General features: G+C 41.0%; 1 protein-coding gene across 1 annotated transcript in view; it reads right to left on the bottom strand.

Annotated features, from left to right (window-relative positions):
* Positions 1-20,608, bottom strand: part of LOC119429104 (striated muscle preferentially expressed protein kinase) — a 41,336-nt gene extending 20,728 nt beyond the window's left edge. Inside the window, exons 1-9 of the mRNA XM_037696822.1 lie at positions 20,285-20,608; positions 14,582-14,624; positions 13,864-13,893; positions 11,975-12,073; positions 7,722-7,863; positions 5,926-6,750; positions 3,788-4,110; positions 2,947-3,087; positions 1,497-1,679 (exon numbers count right to left, since the gene is read on the bottom strand). Of these exons, the coding sequence (XP_037552750.1) occupies positions 1,497-1,679; positions 2,947-3,087; positions 3,788-4,110; positions 5,926-6,750; positions 7,722-7,863; positions 11,975-12,073; positions 13,864-13,893; positions 14,582-14,624; positions 20,285-20,317 (1,819 nt within the window). The 5' untranslated portion in view covers positions 20,318-20,608. The remainder of the gene's footprint in view (positions 1-1,496; positions 1,680-2,946; positions 3,088-3,787; positions 4,111-5,925; positions 6,751-7,721; positions 7,864-11,974; positions 12,074-13,863; positions 13,894-14,581; positions 14,625-20,284) is intronic.
* Between the last annotated feature and the right edge of the window lie 435 nt (positions 20,609-21,043).

Raw genomic sequence — 21,043 nt, 5'->3', positions numbered from 1 at the left:
TAGAGTGTGTATCGGGAATAAGAATGAAATGTATCGTTATTGTATGTCTTTGAGTGAATGAATGTGAGATTGAGGTTGGGATAGTGTGATTGTGTCTGTGTATGAATGGGTATTTGTTAGGCCAAGACTCGGACTGCCCCCTCTTTGATACAACTGGGGGTGCTTGGCATCGCGCCCCTATCGCGCGGCCCCCTGGTGGGGTGTGCCCTTGCCTGCCGGCGCGCTTGGGGCCCTTGGTATCGGGGGCTGGGCGCTTGGGCGTGTGTCGGCTCGGCCTGGTGTCTGCCTGGTGGGGCTCGGGTCCTCTGGCCCTGTCAGGCCTTGGCCTGGGTGGTGTGAGTCCTCGGTGCCCGGGCCTCGGTGCCTGGACCTGGACCTACATCGGTGCGGCAGGTGCCGACGGGGGCCTATGAGTTTGTCGCTGTTGGCCCTGGGGGGTCACTGTATGTGGTTGCTGGTGGGGATCTTCCGGTTCTCCCCTGTGGTCCGTTCTGGGGGGTGGGTGAGTGGTTCGTCCTGTGTGGGTGGCTCTGGGGGCTCCGCGGTCGGGGTCCCTCCTGGGGTCTTGGGCTCTGGTCCCCCCTTTTTCGTCTGCCTCTGGTCTTGGGGGTCGGGTCTCTGCTGCTTCACAGTTACTAATAAATGTTCTATTAGAGAAGCCTTATACACTTATGCTTGCTCACAACCACACACAAATAGAAGCAGGGATGCTTATGTAGGCTTTATATGTAGATATATAGATATGTATGTGAGTGTATATTCATGTGTATGTATGTATGTATGTATATAGGTGTAGGTATGGGTATATATATTTATGGAAACTTACTGCAAAGCCATGAATATTTTAAGTTCTTTATACATATGTATTTTGTTGCTGTGTTTTGTCATGTTCTTTGCAGGCGAACAGACAGTGGCCGGGTGTTTTGACGTGTGCTCTATTTGTATATATTTCTTATATTTTGGAGTCTTACTTTGTCTTTTCTTTCTTTCTATCCTATTAAAAAAAAAAAAAAAAAAAAAAAAAAAGAAACCCTTGTCAAGTGAATAATAATAGGTGGCTGCCTTATGAGGCAACCCAATTAACCCAATTAATGGCTAATTAATAGTGTCAAGCAAAAATGTGATTTCATATTGGTTCAAATGCGAAAAATACCAACACAATGCTCTCTCTTATGGTAAATTGTAAAGGCGGCTGTTTTAGGTTAATGTTTTGAACCGATACCGTAATACCCATCCTGTTTACTTGGTATTGGATTGATACAAAATGTTAAATTATTATACATCCATAACAGCAAACCATCACACTCACATGATTTAAGCTTTGTTTACGTTGTGTGTACCTGCATTTCAGAACTGCACATCAATATATCTGGAAAACTACGAGAGTAAACTGTGCCATTCAGTATAAAGTCCAAATACATTTCTATGTTTAATTTCATGGTTTGTAATGAGCAACTAAAAAGTTTGCTACGTCGCTCTCTTCATGGCCCTCTCACCTGATTGGACGTAGAGGGTGGCGCTGCATGTGGCACTGCCCACCGTGTTGACAGCTGTAACGCAGTACAACCCAGCGTTGTGGGGCCTCATCTCATTTATCACCAGGCTGTGCTCCTCTCCCTCAGACTTAACAACGTAGAAGGCGTCGCTCCGCAGCTCCACATTATTCTTCCTCCATGTCACTGCGAAGGCAGAAGCAGCACATTTACACTCCCACGCAGGAGCTCGTACAGAACCATGCTCTTTAAAGGCCGTGCGATGAAAGACACTCTTTGTTTTACAGATTTTACACCCAGATTTCAATGAATATTCATATTTTTGCTGTATTTTCTGATTTGAGTTATCTCTTTTCTCTATACTTCTTAAATGCAGTTTGAAACTTGTGCTGTTTAAAGAGTTCTCCGACTACGTGCGCATATTGGCCTTAATTTGTAGATATTTCTCTATTATAGTAAAAGTTGCTGTGTGACATGCGAAAACTCCTAATTACTTAAAGACTGTATATATTTATTAATATTTCCACCTAAGTATGTCACCATTATTATTTTACCGGCGCAATGCATTCTGGGTCAATGACGAACATCGGTTATATGGAGACAAGGCTAAAAATTTAAAATGTGACAATAAAGTTATATTTTGTATTAGTCCTTATGTACAATATATGAGTCGAGAAATCGAACTTGATCAACTTGTGATGTTTAATTTATTAGCACTGTAGCTAACATCTTATATATTAGCTCTTAAGCTAGTGCTATACATGTTAGCTCTGGGGCTAATACTTTTAGTTCAGGCGCTAATGCTAAAGCAGAGTTATTTCTTCATTCTCATCTCTGTCATCACTCTCTGCTTCAAATTAGAGGGCTGAGTGTCATATAATGTCCAAAATTAACATTCTAGCTGAATGGAGCTAGCACCGACAACCTGTCTATGTCATTCACCCAGAATGCATTGCAGAGTAAATCAAATGGCAATGTCCATGTGTCAACAACTTTTAAAGAATTATAAAAACTAAACAGCCTACAGTATTTTTACAGTCTTGTTTTTCAAGGTTTAAGCACTCAAGGTGACTTTATTGTCATTAGCATCACATGTGGTACATGAGGTGGAACGAAATTGTGTACTCAAGGTCCCAGTTGCATCCAAAAATAGCAAAAATATAAAGTATAAAAAAGAAACACTATACAAGGATCTAAGATATATGTTAAACAATAATAATGTAATATAATACGATGTATTAAACAGCAGCCTGAACATGAGTCTGTTGTGAGCAGATGGGACTGAATACAGCAGTTTGTGGGTAAGAAGCTACAGTAATTTTATGGTCTTGTTTTCATAGCTACAGTAATTGTTTTTCAAATAAGGTTTATTGTTCCAACTAGTCGGGTGTCCCTTTAAATAAAACTGAACAGCAAGCAGAGTAAGATCATTAAGTTTTGTTGTTTTTGTTACCTGTAGGTGCCGGTCTACCAGTGATGACGCATGTTAGCGTGACCTGAAGGCCACATGACGCCGTAATGTCCTGGAGGGGCTTCTCAAACCTGGGACCCTCTGTGGGCTCCTCGTCAGCAGACCAGTCATCAAAAGAACAGCCTGGTAACAAGACAACCTTCATATAATTGTGATTTTATTTTAAATTTTCTTCTTTCATTGGCTTCCTACTGACTTTCATTCCTCTTTTCTCCAGAGCATACCTTTCCACCTGCTCCCTATTCTCACTACAGATCACATTGGTGAAAATGAAAAATAAAATATAATCCTGTCCCACTGAATAAGGACAAGAGGTGTACAGTAAAACCAATGTTCTCAACATCAGGAAGTAGGGTCTCAATAGGTTTTCTGAATTTTCTTTATATATGAATTAAAATTTAACAGAGGACAAGCTTCAAGAAGTTGACATTGATGGTGCTTTTCTCAATTAATAATATCAACTGCGAATAAAATAATAAAACTAAAGTAAATGTATGCATATCAGAAGGTTATTATCTATCTATCCTATAGATATAATTGTCAAATGAGCTAAATATGACAACAGAACAAATCTGAAATTCGGTTCTGGCTTTTGATTTTGGTGTGCCACCCCAGGACTTTCACATGGCCACCATAATTTTTTTTTTTGAGAAACCACTGTCTAAAAAAACAAACAAAAAAAAAGATTTTTGTTTTACTCAGTCTGAAGATTGTAATGTTCTGTATGTTACTTCAGCTCTGTAATGCATCCTGTTTGTCAGGGGTTGACGGATGTATTTTTTACAAATCGACATGTGATTAGTACTCACAAACAAACACCTACCTTCCTTTGGAGACATGACATGTGCTGAATGGCCTTTCTTGCTTTTACGAGCACTACTCTTCATGTGCTCCTGATCCACAGGCTCGTCTTTGGCATTCACTTTCAAGGCTGGAGATTTTTGCACCGCCTTCGCCCTCCTCTTCTTAGACATGGGGCTGAGTGAAGGAGCAGGCAACGGGGTCAGGTGGGTGGGTTTGTGTGCACACAGGAACCCTGGTTCCCTCAAAGTTATTGGAGATGTTCTCTTCCCAAATGGGCTGGCTGATCTGTGATCAGATTTATCGTCCACCTTAGTGTCTCTTTTTGAATCTGCTCCCAGTTTTCTGAAGGAGAATCAAAAATATTTTTTGTTTCTTTGTTTCTCAAATGTTTTGCTGCATGCATAAAAAAGAAACATACAGTATCTTGGATAATACTGAAAGAATTTGTAAATTTTATACTTAAGTTTTATTAAAAGGATCTCCGACTTGTTTGAACAGTAGACCTTATTTGAAAAACAATTACCTCTGCTATAAAAATTGAACCAAAAAAGAGTGGAGCCTGTTTTATAATTCACCAGTGTCACGATCATATTTACATTGCAATGAATTCTGGGTAAATGATGCAGACAGTTTGCTCCGGCTAGCTCCATTCAGCTTGAATGTTAATTTTGGTCATCAGACATTCAGTCCTTGAATTTGAACTTCAAATTTAACTTTAGAACTAATATATACGATTTTAGCTCAGGAGCTAATAGCATTAGTGCCAAAGCTAACAGCATTCAATCCAAAGCTAATTTATAATGATAGCATTAGTCACAGAGCTAATACATTAGCTCCAGGGCTAATAAACATCATAAATTGATCACAGCGGATCATTTCAACCAGGGCTTAATTTGTAAACCGACTGATGCTAGAATGCAAATAGCGGGTGGGTCAGCGCGCGGGGGGGTTGGGGTCCTCCCCAGAAAATTCAGAATATAGTAGATGTGATTTTTTTTTTCATTTACCTTTATTTATCCAGGTAGTCTCATTGAGCCACAATAACTCATTTTCAAGAGAGACCTGTTTAGGGAGCAGATGGTGGAGGTTAAGTGCCTTGCTCAGGGGCCCAGAGTGGGGTGAATGAGGGTGGAGGCAGGTGTGGGCATTTCATCTTTTCCACCCACATTTTTGATGTTGACGGTACCGGGAGGTGAACCTGTGACATTCCGATCACAAGCCCATCTTTTAACCTCTGTGCCACCACTCCCCCAATTTCTTGCATTTTGGTGTATTTTAACGGGTTGTTAAACATCTACGTTTACCTACATTTGTAAACTGCTTCTGTCAAGCATATTTGAAGGTTACTTGATGGTTCAGAGCCCGACACTGTCCTTGCTCGTTGTTGTCCGACTCAACATGTAAAACCTCCAGGCGCCTCTTCCATCTGTTCATGGCGGCTGCCTGTGGGCTCCTGCCTGCGAACAACTGCCTCGTTAGCTCAGCACTCCCCCCCACCACTCATTTAGGGGTGGACTTTTTTAAGGATAGAAGCGGAAATACTACTTGAAGAGTCAGCTCGTATGTGATATTAAGAAGTCGTAAGTGGCTGTTGTATTTAAAATTAGTGTTTATATGATTATTTTCAGTTTACATATTCAATATAAGTTTTATTCATTCGAGGCAGTCATATTTGTTCATAACTTTATTACTATTAAGCCTGAGAGTTACCAGATCCAAGCAAACAGTTTTTGAAACACACCCTGTCAAAATAAAAGAGTTCCCAGATCCTGTTCTGGCAGGATCCAGCTCGAATTAAGCACTGATTCCAACCCATATGTTGTGCACAAGTATTAATACAAAATGTTACTTTAGTGTCACATGTTATAACTGTTCAACTTTGACTCCTTGTGTTATGGTCTCCTCTACAACCGATGTACGTCAATGACCCAGAATGCATTGCACCAGTAAAATATGGCGTTGTCTTTAGGTGAAAGATGTAATAAATATTTGTAATTTTTTTTAAAGTAATTAGGAGTTTTATGTCACAAACAGCAACTTTCAGTTGAATAGATTAATAATATCAAGGCCAACATGCAGTCGGAGATCACATATTTAAAAAACAATTTCCTGTATAATTTTAGACACTTATATCAATAAAGACATTCTCCCTCAAACCTTATTGGGCTTTTCCTTATGGCTGTTGGAAGTGGTTGTCCTGGTAACTGGTGAACCGGTGCCGTTTCCATGGTAACAGAGCTCTTTCCTATGCTTCCCCACGATGAGCCATCCACTGTCTGTGTCATATTCTCCTGTTCAGACCTGTTTCTACGATCCTCTGAACTTCTGCTTTGCGCCTGTAGTAAAGTCTGCACTTTGCCGTCTCCTCCTCTCCCCCCAGCGTCTCCCTCCTCCAGGGCTCGTTCCCTTGCCTCCAGCCTTTGAATCACCCGCTGAGGAATGGGCTCTACCTTCCCAGCGATAGGCCTGTCTTTCTGACACAGCTGCTCAGTGGAAAACGCTTTCTTTAGGCTCGACTTCCCCACAAGTTTCTTAATCCTCTGGAGCTCTTCTGTAAACTTGTTCTGGTAGCCCTGAACCTTCTGGGAGTAGCTCGTTTTGTCCTCCAATGAGGACGCTCGATGCTGGAATGCAGCTCTCCTCTGCTGGATCTGTCCCTCCTCCTTTCTTGGGCCTCTAGTCTTCTTTACACCATCATCAGAGTTATTGGAAGCTGGAAGATCCACACTCCTCCTTCGCTCCTCAAAAGCCCGGACCTTGTCAAATATCTTGGATCCTGCACGGGCTAGTTTGGGTGTCTTGATGACATCGTCAACACGGGATGCCTGGACAGGCTTAGGAGCTTGAAGGTCCAACAATTTGGCGTCATCGGGCTCTTGTTTTGGAGCACTGATGCTGTTTTTGTCTGTGCTAAAAGGCGATTGGGGAGATGGCGTCGGGGCACTGGAGTAGATATCCCGTGACTCAGGAGCAGTTTGAGTCCTGGAGGAACGAGGATCGAGGGGGACATGGTGACATTAGAGATCAAGCACATCAGCAAGGCTTTGGAGGAGAAGATGCAGAAGAGTGTCCATTTGTGTGTTCCAGCTAATGATTTCCTATTTTAAAAAGTTCTGTGCTTGCAACAAAACATGACATGACATGTGCAATTCTGTAAAGAACTCAGTCTAAAAACTTAAACCAAGAAAGCTCAAACATCAATTTAAAACAAAGTTGGTCAGAATGTTTCCACTTGACTTGAAATACTAAAATGCCATGCCTCAAAAGAACCTGTGGTTTACATGATTGTAAATTTGTGAAAAAGTTCATGCCGATAAGTGGTAATAAGTGATAAGTCGAAGCATGCCACAAAAAACTGCTAAAGACGTAGCATTGAGTAAAACGTGGGCGGGAAACGTGCAAAGGGTGAACAGCATCAAAGGTTTAAGAAGTGCTAATACTTATTAAACAAGCACAAATTATCCTCCCTAATGACTCTTATAAATATTTACAATCCTGATATAAGTATTGTTAGACCAAAATCAAAGCCCTCAGCAATCAGGCGAGTCAAAGGAAAGTGTGATCAAAGCATAAAATGGAGAAAGAATAGCTCAAAAAGTTGAACATATGAATAAATGGAAGAATGTTTTTGACATTTGGGTCCATAATGGATGTAATGTGCAATGTATGCCAGTTTTCTTTGCAACTAGAGGGAATTCGTGGCCAGTCTTATGTTTTTTTTTCTTTGTAGAAATAAAAAAATTAAAACCACCATGTGCTATAAGGGCATCGAAAATGTTCTCCCTCTGTAGAGGCTGAACATGCTCCCATAGTAGTCACTGCCGACAGAAACACTTTCCTCTGACCCTTGCACGGGCCGGGCCAGGTTAGCATGAGATGCCCGGATGAGGGGTTCCACGCCGAGGTGACGAACAGGGGGTGCCCCCTCAGCGGGACCCCCGCTGAAGGCTTGCCTGGCTGGGTCCAAATGTGACCCCGGAGGACGAGAACCCAGAGCACGGAGCTCTCGTTCCACCACCGGGTCATAGGTGCCGGGGAGAGTGGCCCTGCGATTTGCAGCGTCTGGGTTGTAGTCCATCATCCTCCCTCCCTCGCCTGCAGAGACAGAGACCAGTTTCAGGCTTTAACATCAAGAATTCCTGAAACACACAGATAGATGATCTACTGACATCTTAAAGGGATCTCCAACTAGGTGGAACATTAGACCTTATTTGATAAATAATTACTTCAGCTATAAAAACAGGGTCAAGGTCAAGGTTTTCTTTATTGTCATTCACATCTCATGCGGTACATGTGGTGGAACGAAATTGTTTATACAGGTTCCCAGTTCCATCCAACAAAAGTATAAATGGTAAAAGAAAAACAGTAATAAGCTCTAAGATACAAACTAAAAAATACACTAAACTAAAAATACACTAAACTAAACATAAACTAAACTAAAAATACACTAAACTATGAAATACGCTCAACTAAGAAATATGCTAAACACTTAATAGTGCAAAAACTATACACCGAACAACAACACGGACATGAGTCTCTCTGGGCAGATGAGTACGAACGAAAAAACAAGACAGTAAAAATACTGTGGGCTGTTTAGTTTTTATAAATTTTTAAACATTAATGACACAACAACGTTACAATTTTATTCACGCTACAATGCATTCTGCGTAAATGACAGGTTGATTTGGTGCAAGCTCCATTTAGCTTGAATGTTAATTTTGTTCTGTCCTTGAATAATTTGAACTGGAGTGTATTAACAGAAAGGATAATGAAGAAATGACTCAGCTTTTGTGTTAGCTCTAGAGTTACTATCTATAATGTTAGCCCCAGAGCTAATAGCATTTAATCAAGAGATAATATATATGGCATTAGCTCCAAGGCTAATAGTATTAGCTTCAGAGCTAATAAATTAAACATCAAAAGTTGATTATGTTTGATTGTTGCACCCCGTAAGTGCTTGGGTACCAGTGCTTCCCCAACCATTATACAAGTAAGGTGCCCCACCCTGTCACCAGAACTGAGTGCCCTGTCTACTGACCCCCCACCCCATGTTGATAAGTGCTAAGCTAGTGACGCACAATACAGACGTGCTAGCTAAATAGTTATGTCTATGGAGGTAGCGCTTCATCTCCACTCAACCCCCCCAATCTAAATATGTCGGTACAAACAGTGCGCAACACTGGTCTCTCTACCCCCACTTTCCACCCCACTGTCTACAAAAATCATGGAAGATCTGAGCACCTTGCCAAGATAAGGAAACTAGGGGAAACGTTGGGTACTAATACAAAATATAACTTTAATGTCACGTTATGACTTTTTAGCTTTGACTGTTTGTGTTTTATTTTCCTCTAGTCTACAACTGATGTACGTCATCGTCCCAGAATGCATTACACTGGTGAAATAAAGATGACGTCCTTAAATGAAAAATGTAATAAATATAAATAATGTTTTAAGTAATTACGAGTTTTCACGTGTCACAAACAACATATTTTAGTAGAATAGCGAAATAACAACATATTAGTGCTAACATATGCAAGTAGTCGGAGATCCCTTTAAAACCAAAAATAAAACTCATAGCAAATTTACAGCCAGCACTACCTAAATTACTTCCATTGCAAATCAGGTAATGATTGATGTTTTAGTGATAAGTGACAGAGACAAATGTGCTTTAGCAGCAAAAAGAAAAAAAAAAGCTGTCAGCCTTTTACGTTAACAGAAGGAATCCTGAACAAGCAGCAGAGTTGAGGATGTAAAACAGACTGCTTGACTGACTGAGAGAATTGATTCTGAATCAGCTCATCATAAGAAAGTAAACACATCAATTGTACACAAAGAGGACACATCAAGGTAAAAAAAAATATCACCACTAAGCTTCAAACGCTGAGCCAGTTTTGCATTTCCTAAATTCAGTTTTCTTGGCTCCAAAAACCATTTGTAGATCTATATCCATTGGTAACTTTCTATGAAGTTCTTTCAGCTTCCCCTAGTAGATTAGCTATTTTACCAACAGTCAAACACAAGTGCAGACACACAGTCACATGACCACATCCCAGTGACAGTAAGCGCAACTTCATACTGCCAAGAACAGGTTGCAAGTCCATCACAGGGACACATTAAGGGCCTGTCCACTGCCAGTACCCACCCCTGATTTGATTTGATCAGCCTGATTTATGGGACCACCTTGTTCATGGTTCCAAGTGGACTGCTCCAAGGTGACACTTTTGACACTAGAAGACAGCAGCCGTTGATTAGTCAGCGGAGCTATGTCACTGAATAACCCACTCAGCAATACTAGAAACTACATCTAAATCTCCATTTCCTCGCTGATCGTGTTGACGGATGGCGCCCCAAAAAAATGAGCACATTTATAGAGATATCGGAGATGATTGCGCAGCATGGCTACTCCTGGACTTATAAGCAGTGCCAAGATATCTAAAGGAAATTGAAGTCTAATTATACAGTAGGACGGTTAAGGACTGCAGCGGACGAAGTGGAATGAACACAAAAAGAACAGTTACGATACCACCCACAGAGTGTGGAAACAAGTTACAGTAGCAACTCACCTACACCTGAGAAGAACTGAAAAGACAAGAGCCGACTGGAGTTGTACTTATCAGTGGCAAAGGGGCCATAGAGACAAACAACCATTCACGTTCTGATGGCGTTTTTGCATTGATGGGCCATCTTAGCCCAGATCTTCCCTAGCTCTGCACCTTAGTCATTTATGTGGGCAGGATCATCATAGTAAGAATGCTCAACATGGCTTCAACGCAGAGGTTCAATCATATAACCTCAACAGAAAAAGATGTTCCCAGCACCAAGTTGGACACGTCTGACTTCAGTAAATACACAATGTTCAGTTGAAATGCTGGCTACAGTGATGAGGTCTTTGACAGACTGGAAAGCAGGTGGAATTGATGAAAAAGTGGGGATTTTGTTATCTTTGTCTTTTCACTTGTAGTGTGTGCATAGTTTTTTGTGCATTTACCGCTTGAGCAACTGTTTTTGCATCCTTTTAGGAAACAGATGGTGATACAGATGTCTGCACCCAGCCAAATCCAGCCCGTCCCATTGCTCTAATCCAGACTTCTCTGAGATCGTCTTGTCTTCAGCTTGGGAACGTGACGATAAATACCCCTTCCATGTGAGGAAGATTGCTGTACCTTGAGTCACTGTTACAGGCACAATACTCACAATGTTTTGTGGCCCTCCTGGTATAATTCGATGTCATTTACCAATTTTCTTCAAGTGCTAACCTGGCTAAAAAAATGTGCTGCCATTGAACAACACATGGTCTGCTATGAGGGTTTGTCTTAAAATGAGTGTTGCACAGTCGTAGTCACAAGTTCTAAAAATATCACACGTGGAGAGCACTAGTTAGAGTTATCAATTAGCCTGACATGTATGTTTTGGGTCGCTGTGAGGTGACCGGTAAAAACCCATGCATGCATTGAGACAACATGCAAACTCTACCCAGACAGGTTCCCAGTCAGGATTCGATCATGCCACTTTCTTGCTGAGAAGCAGTGGCTCTACCAATTGTGCCACCATGCTGCCTGAAAAATAGATTTAGTCCAAAAATAAGAACCATAGGTGTTTTTGTATTAGCTGAAGAAGTTGACATTGAGAAATTGAGAATTTTTTATTGAGAAGTTGACCCGTCAATCCAACATGAGACAACAACAGTTTTTTATTTTAAATTAGAGCTCTAAAAATAAAATTCTCATTAAAATCATTAATTCTTCTGTTCATGTCATGGCTTTTAGAGTCTTGTTGTTTAACCCTAAATTATACAGCAGATAAAGTCTCGATTCTTCTAGTTGTACCTTCCCAGTGGAGCTGCACACACCAGTTCCTGCTGAAAACTAGGGCAGTGTGTCACCTTGCTGCCTCACACCCTGAGGGATTACTACAGTCTCCAGTATTGGATTCCATCTGACAAGCATCGTGGGCCAAGCAGAAAACAGCCTCCATTAAATCTATCAATCTGCATCCAAACATCATTTTGTACAAGTGTGTTTTTGGCAGCGACACTGGTGCTGCATTAAATCAGCCTGGACACTATAATAAATGTTTTGAATTTGCCAGGGCTGCACTCTGGAACATCTTTCGCAAATAGTGCCAGCTTGCAGCCATAAAAGTTTAGGAATTTAAACAAACAAACAAACAAAAAGCTGAAAAAATGTCAACTGTTATCTGCAAATACCTGAAGGGCCTTTTCGTCCGGCTTTTTCTTGGTGCTTCCCAGGCCCTTGTTTGGTTTCCATCTGAGGTTCGGTAGTCTCATCCTCAGTGGTCTCAGAGTCTAAAAAAAACATGAAAACACAATAACTAACTAATATAATTGATGCAAATTCAAAAAGGGAGAAATGAGGGTGAATAATGGGACAGGCAAACGGAGGCAAAAGGTGAAAATGATGTTTCAACAAAGTACTGATGCAATGATTGGTCAGAAAGTGAGCTTTTTTACCCTGACCTGAAACTAGGACCTATAAAGCCAGATTTAAACATCTAAATAATAGGGATACACAATACTGGATTTTTGGCCAATATCTGATATGCCGATATGTTAAAACTTATTTGGCCGATAACCGATACCAATACCGATATTTTTTCCCCTAGACCTACTTACAGGGACTACATAGCTTTCTCTGCTGTGGAATTAAAATGCTACATTATTCTGCATGGTCTTTGTCAATTTAGCCTGCTACCAAATGCAGATGACAAATAGGGGGTTGAAAATGATGTAACACTATATAAATACAAAGTATATAAAATACTGTATATTTTAAAAAAATAAATAAATACAGCGCCTTTTATATCTGTGAGTTAATTTGATGGAATGGCCAATGTCCGATATTTAACTTTATCGTTAATATTGGTCAAAACAGATACCATGCCGATAAGATCGTGCATCCCTACTAAATAGTAAATAAGTTTAAAATTTTTCTCACAAATATGTTTGACTTAAGAAAACATACTTGTAATCAGGTAAACTTTTCTCTTATAAAGTATGTAAACAAATAAACAACATATAATCTGGTTAATAAAGGACATGAATGCAATTTATTTTCAACCATTCTAGCAATCAGGATTATATTTGTAGGTTTACAATGACCAAACAACGTTTTATCATAAAAAAGATTTCATTATAGAAAAGAGACTGAAGCTTTTGTTTGGTGCGCATTTTCTCTTTCTCCAAGGTACATGTGGTTACTAGGACCTAATAAGTTAAATAACTAGACTCTGTCATGGTACAGGAAGTAGTTTTGGAAAATAAATGATGTCCTCATATGAGGACAGTAGGTTTATTTTTACATTTTATTTTTTTCTTTGCAAATTGGGGACAGAAGGCCCCAATTTCCATTTGTAATTCTAAAACCTAAATTTCAGCTTTCTATGATAAGCAGTTCTCTAAAAAAATTTTAAAAAATCAATGTCCTCATTTGAGGACACAGGGACCCAGGAGGATAATGTAAAAAAAAAACTTCTCAGTCCGAAAGTTTAAAAATATCTATTTATCCATATAATTTTAAGTTGTAATGATAGTTTCTTGAAAGAAATTGGATTTTGGAATTAGTAAATCAGAATTATACAACAATCGGAACTAGGAATTGACATAGAAAACCACGATCTGCGTATTCTGAGTTCCTAGATTCAACCAAATGGACTGAAATTAAAACATAATAACCTTAAACAAGCCTTGGTTTGGAAAAATACCTGGCTGATAGATAAACAGGAGGAATGATCTCTGAAAAATCAACGCATAATAAAACAAACTCTCAACAGATTATACTGTACCTACTAATTTCCCATTTAAAAAAAGTCTTGAATTTGATTTTTAAGCCCAAGTAGAGATAATGCATGCAACTGAAACTATAATAGGTTGAAGATTCAATCAAAACTTCATGAAGAGCAAAACAAGACAACTCAGTGTGGCGTGTTCCATGTTTAATAGGGAAAAACAATCAAAGAAAAAGGAAATTGAAAAGAAAAACAAAAGGATACAGAAACCACAAAGGGCAAAAAAAACACAGGATGGATGGACAGATGTTTGGGGCAGAGCAATATACGAATCAAGACAGGCAGGTTTACCATAGCTTTGTTTTCGGCAGGAGCGGAAAACTTCGCTTCCATAGTGGCAGCAAGAGAGGGCAGACGGGAGAGCACCGTTACTATGGAAACCAGCATCCCTCTCACCCACACGACCAATCCTCTTCGTACCCATTAGACCCTACAATCAGCAGCCAAACCGCCGGTCGGCTGACAGATACGTTTACTGGTTAGAGAGCCTGTGGAGGAGGAGGACGACAACCACAGAACAGGTTGCACCTCATTGCACCTCACATTAAGTCAGATCCTTATTAGATCATTCCAGAAGCTAATGAAAAAAAAGCCAGCGCGACAAACGGTGGTACCAAATCAACGTAAATAGCTTGCACACCAAGCGAGGGAAATTGACTCAGCAACATTAATTACAAGGGATTTTTATAACTTCAGTGGTGTTGTAAATAGGATTTGGTTTCTGGACGTTGGCTTGAGTCAAGAAAAGCGAGAATTTTTGCAAAATAAGACTCCATAAAGAACTGAGGTGAGGTGTTTTCCACTTAAACATCTATACAGAGATGCAGCAGTAGAAATACTGCTTTGTGGGGGTGGATCACAAAACCCACTTGTGTGCAGCTAAACAGAAACGCACAAACAAACTAGCATTTAAAATATAAACCGAGGAGTTACATTTTTAGCACAAGAACACAAACACAATACAGTAGAAGCAAACAGAACTGACGTGAAGCTCATACTGACAACACACCATGGGCCAGTCTGCCAAATGTCCAAGTGGAATGCCCCGTTCTCTGAAACAAGACACAAGAAAACATTTTCTAACAGCAGTCTCAGCTAAAGATCCAGCTTTACACAGAAGCCTGATGTGCAAACCGAAATTAGACCTTGCTTTTTTGCCTGCATGTATAAAACATCTTGTCCCAAACTTAATATAGTTTGACTACAGTTGAGAATAAAGATGTTCAAACCTAAAATTAAGTGTCTTTAGATCTTTGTCACAGCTGAAGTTGTGAGGAAGCTATGGCACATGGGAAAACATGCATATATGATATCATAAAACCTTTTGGTAACAATATTAGCTGAGAGGTTAAGTGGTTAGAGCAGTCATCCTACAATGTGAAAGATGAGGGTGCTATTCCACCAGCAGTCACATGCTGAAGTGTCCCTGGACAAGACAATGAACCCCTCATTGCCTCCGATGTGTGTCCTATCAGTGTATGAATGTGATAAAGCACTTTGTATAGATCTAGTAGAGTGCTGTATGAATGGGAAAATGAGGGTACAAATTGTGTTATAAAGCACTTTGAGTCTTGATAAGATAGAAAGGTGCTATATAAGTACAGTCCATTTACCATAAAGCCATATTTTGCCCACATTTTTACTTTGTTCTTACAACGTTCCTAACATTTTCCATGTGCGCTAGCATCTCTACCTAAATCTGTCTTCTGTATAGTCTGTCATGTTGGTCGAATGTATTACTGGCAGGCAAGCTATGCCTACAACTTACTGCAATCCTTTGCGATACTAATGTTGCACTAAACGTGTCCAATGTATATTTTACAGCACAAGTTTTTATGGCGACATTTGCTGCTAGTTATGGATCAAGTAAAATGTCAGGGGAAATTAGGGAAAGGTTTATCATTGCTAATGTTAAATTAACGTTGAACCGTGTGTGTGAGGTCAGAGAGTTCTTTTTCTCTCTCAAGGAGGAGCCTGCAGGCACCTGACGCCTCAGAGTCTAAGAGGCCGAGGTCATCGTGCTGATAAGTGTGTATAAAAACATTTCCTATACACTGCCTGTTGCAGATCTTCGCAAATGGGGCTTCAATGTAACATCTGTGTAAGCCTGTGGGAACGTCTGTCCTTGTAAGTAAACTGGGTTAAAAAATATTCTTCTGTCTTTGTGTGTTGCCCTTTTTAAGTGATAATGAAAGGATATTTTATTCAACATAAAACTCTGATGTATTTCACTTAAGATGGGGTAGAGGTAGGGCAGCCGACATGGGACCAGAAAGTTGCGTTTTGACTCCCAGCCATTCCCACATATCGTAGTGTTTCTGAGAAAGATACCTAATCTGTAATTGCTCCCCGGGTGCTTACATAGCTGCCCACTGCTCCATCTGGGTACATTTTATTAACCTTTATTTAACCAGGCAAATCCCACTGAGATCACATATCTCTTTTGCAAGGGAGGCTGGGCCTGAAGGCTGCCTAACATGCATGCTTTTGCTCTGTGGGAGGAAACAGGAGTACCCAGAGAAAACCCACACAAGCACGAGAAGAACATGCAAACTCCACACAGAAAGACCCCAGGTCCAACCAGGGATTGAACCCAGGACCTTCTTGCTGTGAGGCAACTGTGCTAACCACTGAGCCGTCGTGCTGCCACGGGTGCATCTCATGTGTGATGGGTTAAATGCAGAGAACTAATTTTGCCATTGTATAGGAACTTACAATGATGACAATCTCAGACTTCCCTTCCACCTTCCCTTAAATTCAGAAATTTGAGTTTATTTGCTTGGACAAAAATATTAATATTACTTAAAAACTGTCAAAGTTATTGGCATGAAGCTTACCCAATAACTATCAGCCATATTTTATTTAATTTACCCTTTATTTATCCAGGTAGTCTCATTGAGCCACGAGAACTCATTTTCAAGAGAGACCTGTTTAGGGAGCAGATGGGGGTTAAGGACCTTGCCTCATGGGCCCAGAGTGGGGCAAATGAGGGTGGGTGCAGGTGTGGGTGCTTCACCTACCCCACCCACTTTTTTTTTTTTTTTTTTTTTGATGTTGTCGGTACCGGGGCGTGAACCGGCGATCTTCCGATCACAGGCCCACCTTCTCTAACCTCTGCGCCACCACTCCCCCATTTGACCAGTGCTATGCATTCTGGGTCTATGACATATATTGGTTGTAATATAGACAAACAAGGATTTAAGGCTGAAAAGTTATTACATGCGGCAATAAAGTTATATTTTGTATTAGTCCTTAAGCACAATATATGGGTCAAAGCGATCAAAATTAATCAACTTGTGATATTTAATTTATTAGCTCTGGAGCTAGTGCTTTTAATATATACTAGCTCTGGATCAAAAGCTATTCTGGGGATTTTCATGAAACTGTCAGAAGGTAACAATTGTTTGTACACACAAGCACAAGCTAAAATATGATTGCATGTATTTTGCTTTTTTGTGGCAATCATTGCCAAAACAATGTCTGCTGTATTGGGGACTCTGTGCTGGTCCAATGGAGAGTGAGCTGAATGGAAAGGTGAAGCTCTCTGTTTACCAGTTGGTCTACAAGCCTACCCTCACCTATGGTTATAAACTTTAGTGACCCAAAGAATGAGATCATAGATACAGGTGGTCTGGTGTTCCCCCAACAATTATTCAAGGATGGCGCACCGCCCTGTCAAAAGAACCGAGTGCCCTACCTACCAAATCCCCCACGGCACACCCCCTACTCTGCTCTGCCACTTCTAGATGGGGAGCGGAGATTGTAGCAGCTCAGCTCAGACACCAAACTGTACGTATTACAAATAAAGTACCCCCCCCCATCTAGACCATCTCTTAGAGCTAGGGTGAGACGTTTATTTATTTTTATCTGAGACTTGGAGTAGAGACACTGCTCCTCCACATCAAGAGGAGCCAGTTGAGGTGGTTTGAGCATCTTGTATTGATGCTCCCCGACACCTCCCTAGGCAGATGTTTCAGGCATGTCTGACGGGGAGGAGACGCTGGGGAAAACCCAGGACATGATGGAGAGCCCATGTGTCTCTGTTTGCCTGAAAATGCCTTGGTAGACCTCTCAGAGGAGCTGGAAGAGGTGGCTGGGGAAAGAGATGTCTGGACCTCCCTGTTTACGCTGCTGCTCCCGAGACCCAACTTCAGAACAAGTGGAAGAACGTGGATGAATAGAACTAACACCAGATCTCAGTGTGTTGAGTAAAAACTCATAACGAACCATATCAAATTGCAAAAAAAGCCCACTCTGTGACTATAGTTCGACTCATCTTGTGACCAAAGGCTGGCTTGTATTATAAAGTCTAACAGTCTAACGAGACCCTGGTAAAAGTGAGATTACACTTTAGATTATGCAAAAAATTAAATTAAATTACGATATTCCCCAGGATATATTTCAGTAGAGTATACATGAAAACTGCCTTCCGGTCACCAATCAGAACCATTGAGAGCTCCTCAGCATGACTCACATATTTCCAGCAAATAGAAAGCAAAAGTAGCAAAAGTAAAATGACTCATTTCGCAGTCATCTCCCACTGCGTTAACTGTGCGCTCCCCGTTGTTTGATGCTTTTGTGTCAGGTGGTTTGATTAACGGCTGCCTGGTGTTTATTGCTGTTTTACAAATCCTCCCAGAAGCCTCTCTCTTTGTTGCGATTCTCAATGTTACATCCTTGAGGCAATCCTATCAACAGAACCCAGCCTTGGATGGAAATTCAGATTTGGTAAATACAGAGAATGGGTAAAATCCAAATCAACAAAATATTATTCAATTAAATCTGAGCTGGATGTTACATAATGCACCTCTCAAGAGTTTGACACTTACGTAGAGTTTTAAAAACAGGCAAATCAAAAGTAAACTTCCAACAAAGTTCAGTCAGGTCATCTGGACGGCTTCTTTTTTGTTGTTGAGATGTTTCGTCCTTCATGCAAAAGACTTCAGTCCGAGGAGCCACAACAAACTCAGTCCCACAAGCAGCACACTCCCATAGTGGACCAACCAGTTTACTGGTGATAAGATAATGGTATCTTATCATTATTATCAGAATCAGAATCAACCTTTATTGTCATTGCACAGAAGTGCAACAAAATTACATTTCAGTACAGCTGGCCAAAGAAAACATGGGTAGACGGGGGGTGTCTGAGGCTGCAGCCTCATGTGAAGCGCTGCCCTTTTCATTTAGATAAGGAAAATGGAAACATGAGGAAAGGGGAGGTATTAAAAAAAATCAGGACACAGTGTGAGGTTACAAAAAAACCTCAGCACAAGAAAAAGCAACACACTGGTGACATAAAGACATATGCATGTGGAGTGGGTGAGGGTGGGGGTCCCAGCACAGGCCGACCGATGGAGTGACGCAGCCACCGGCGCCTTCGCATCTGCCTAGGTTGCTGCGCTGGGGGGGGGGGGGGGGGGGGGGGGGGGGGCCCGGGGAGGGGGGTGAATTGGGGGGGAAGTAGTCCATGAGCCCTGTCCAGATCACCACCACCACCCCACCCCCCCTACACACACACACACACACAGCCATAGTTCTGATAAGTGATGGTGCAGTGTTTTTCAGCCGGCTTGGTAGAGCTCTGACACAGGTCCATGTCCTTGGGGAAGGGAGCGGGTAGAGGATGGGGGAGCAGAGCTTCTTGTTCACATAATGTCCAGGAGAATTTGAGATAGTCAACCCTCCAAGACCAACACCGGGGGACGCCAAATTCACATAGCAATATCACAATGGTGATAAGACTTTGTTGGATTTTTTTTACCTGGATTATTGAGCATGAACTTTGATGTTTTGAACCACTCTGGTTGTGGCTGCCCCAGAGGAGTTGACGGGGGGAGAGGGCGAGCCTCAGAAACCATCTTTTCACCAGCAAACTGGTTGGCCCACTATGTGAGTGTGCTGCTTGTGGGACTGAGTTTGTTGTGGCTCCTCAGACTGATGAAGTCCTTTGGATGAAGGACGAAATGTCTCAACAACAAAAAAAGAAACCATCCAGATGACCTGCCTGAACTTTGTTGGATTTTTTTATCTTGATTTTTGAGCATGAACTTTGGTGTGTTGGACAAAAATAAACTTGTTCTTTTTGCCCACTTTGTTGCTCCTGTGAAGCACTGGCCTGATTCCCTTGTCTCCACGGAGAGTAGCCTACTGACACACTTTTCTTCTGCCCCAAATTTGTAAACTCTGTTAAATAAACTACTCGTTATTTAACCAAACTCTCACGACTGCCAAAGCAAAATACATATTCCATGATTCACGTGCGCTACATGAGTGAAGGGAACATTTGAAACTAAGTATATGGAGAATTGTACCGTTTTTCAGTGACGTTTTCAAGAAAATGATTCCATTTCATGTATTCAGTTTGCTATATATTTGAGTTTTAGTGAATGTTTTTTTCTATGTGCTATTTGTCCTCAATTTAGGAGCAAACATAAAGGACAGACAGCAGCAGCCGTCACATTCAACAATCTCATTACTAGTGCATATTCTCAGCAAAACTGCTGATATTCAAATATATAGAGATATAATAGATAGATATAGAATGTTTGAATTCAATATTTGATGATATTGCATATTTTTAATCAAAACATTTGTTTAATAAAGCATCATTATCAAGTAAAGGGTATGACATTTTAATCCAATATTTTAAAGAAAATAACATGTATTTTTAAAAACTGCATAAATCTGTTTATCCATAAAAGAGCAGACTCACCTGAAATCTCTTCTTGGACCAGATTTTCTTCATCTTCAAGTCTTTTCAATCAAAGACGATTACCTGTAGCTTGAGCTCATAAAAGCATCCCTAAAGGGTGTGGTGTCAAGAAAAAGACTGAAAACAGGATGCAGTTCCTGTTTGTGCGTAGATGTGTTTACTCTCGAGTTTGGTGGCAAGATGGAGAAGAACTGGAACGAAGGAGGAGATGCAATAAGCCAAAGCCAGGTGCCTTTGTGTCTGATGTGGAGAGTGTCTTTTTCTGACGTAGATGCTTTAGAGAGTCAGTCCTCAGCTGCCTCCATCTCTGCCTGCTCTCGCTTCTTCGAGAGCGCACACTCTCATAACAAAGGAAGGAGGGTGCTGGAAGCTGGAGATGTGGGGGAGGGGGGGGGGTCTCTTGATTGTGGTGATGAGAGAGGAGAATACGAAGAAAGAGAGGAAAAATGGGGAAAAACAAAACAACTTTCCTTCAGTGGCGCGTGTCAGCTTGTTTTTGAGGGTTTCAGGGCGAGAAATGGGAGACAAAGAGAGTGAGAGATGCAAGGCGGGAAGTCAGGGGGAGGATGAGAGAGGATGGTGGGATGGAGATTTAAAGGGGGGAGGCAAATTAGGAGCGAACAGTAATACTGGACATCAGGGATCCAGAAAATGAACAAAAGCTGCATATAGATATGGGATGAAAGAGTGAATTATATGTATGTGTTGAGTGTATGACAAACAAAACTAAATAAACAACCTCTTTGTTTATTAATGTTT

The sequence above is a fragment of the Nematolebias whitei genome, chromosome 23 (assembly GCF_014905685.2).
Source record: "Nematolebias whitei isolate Nwh7 chromosome 23, NemWhi1, whole genome shotgun sequence".
Classification (NCBI taxonomy): Eukaryota; Metazoa; Chordata; class Actinopteri; order Cyprinodontiformes; family Rivulidae; genus Nematolebias; species Nematolebias whitei.
The sequence above is the reverse complement of the archived record's forward strand: the minus strand, read 5'-3'. Positions and strand labels throughout refer to the sequence as shown.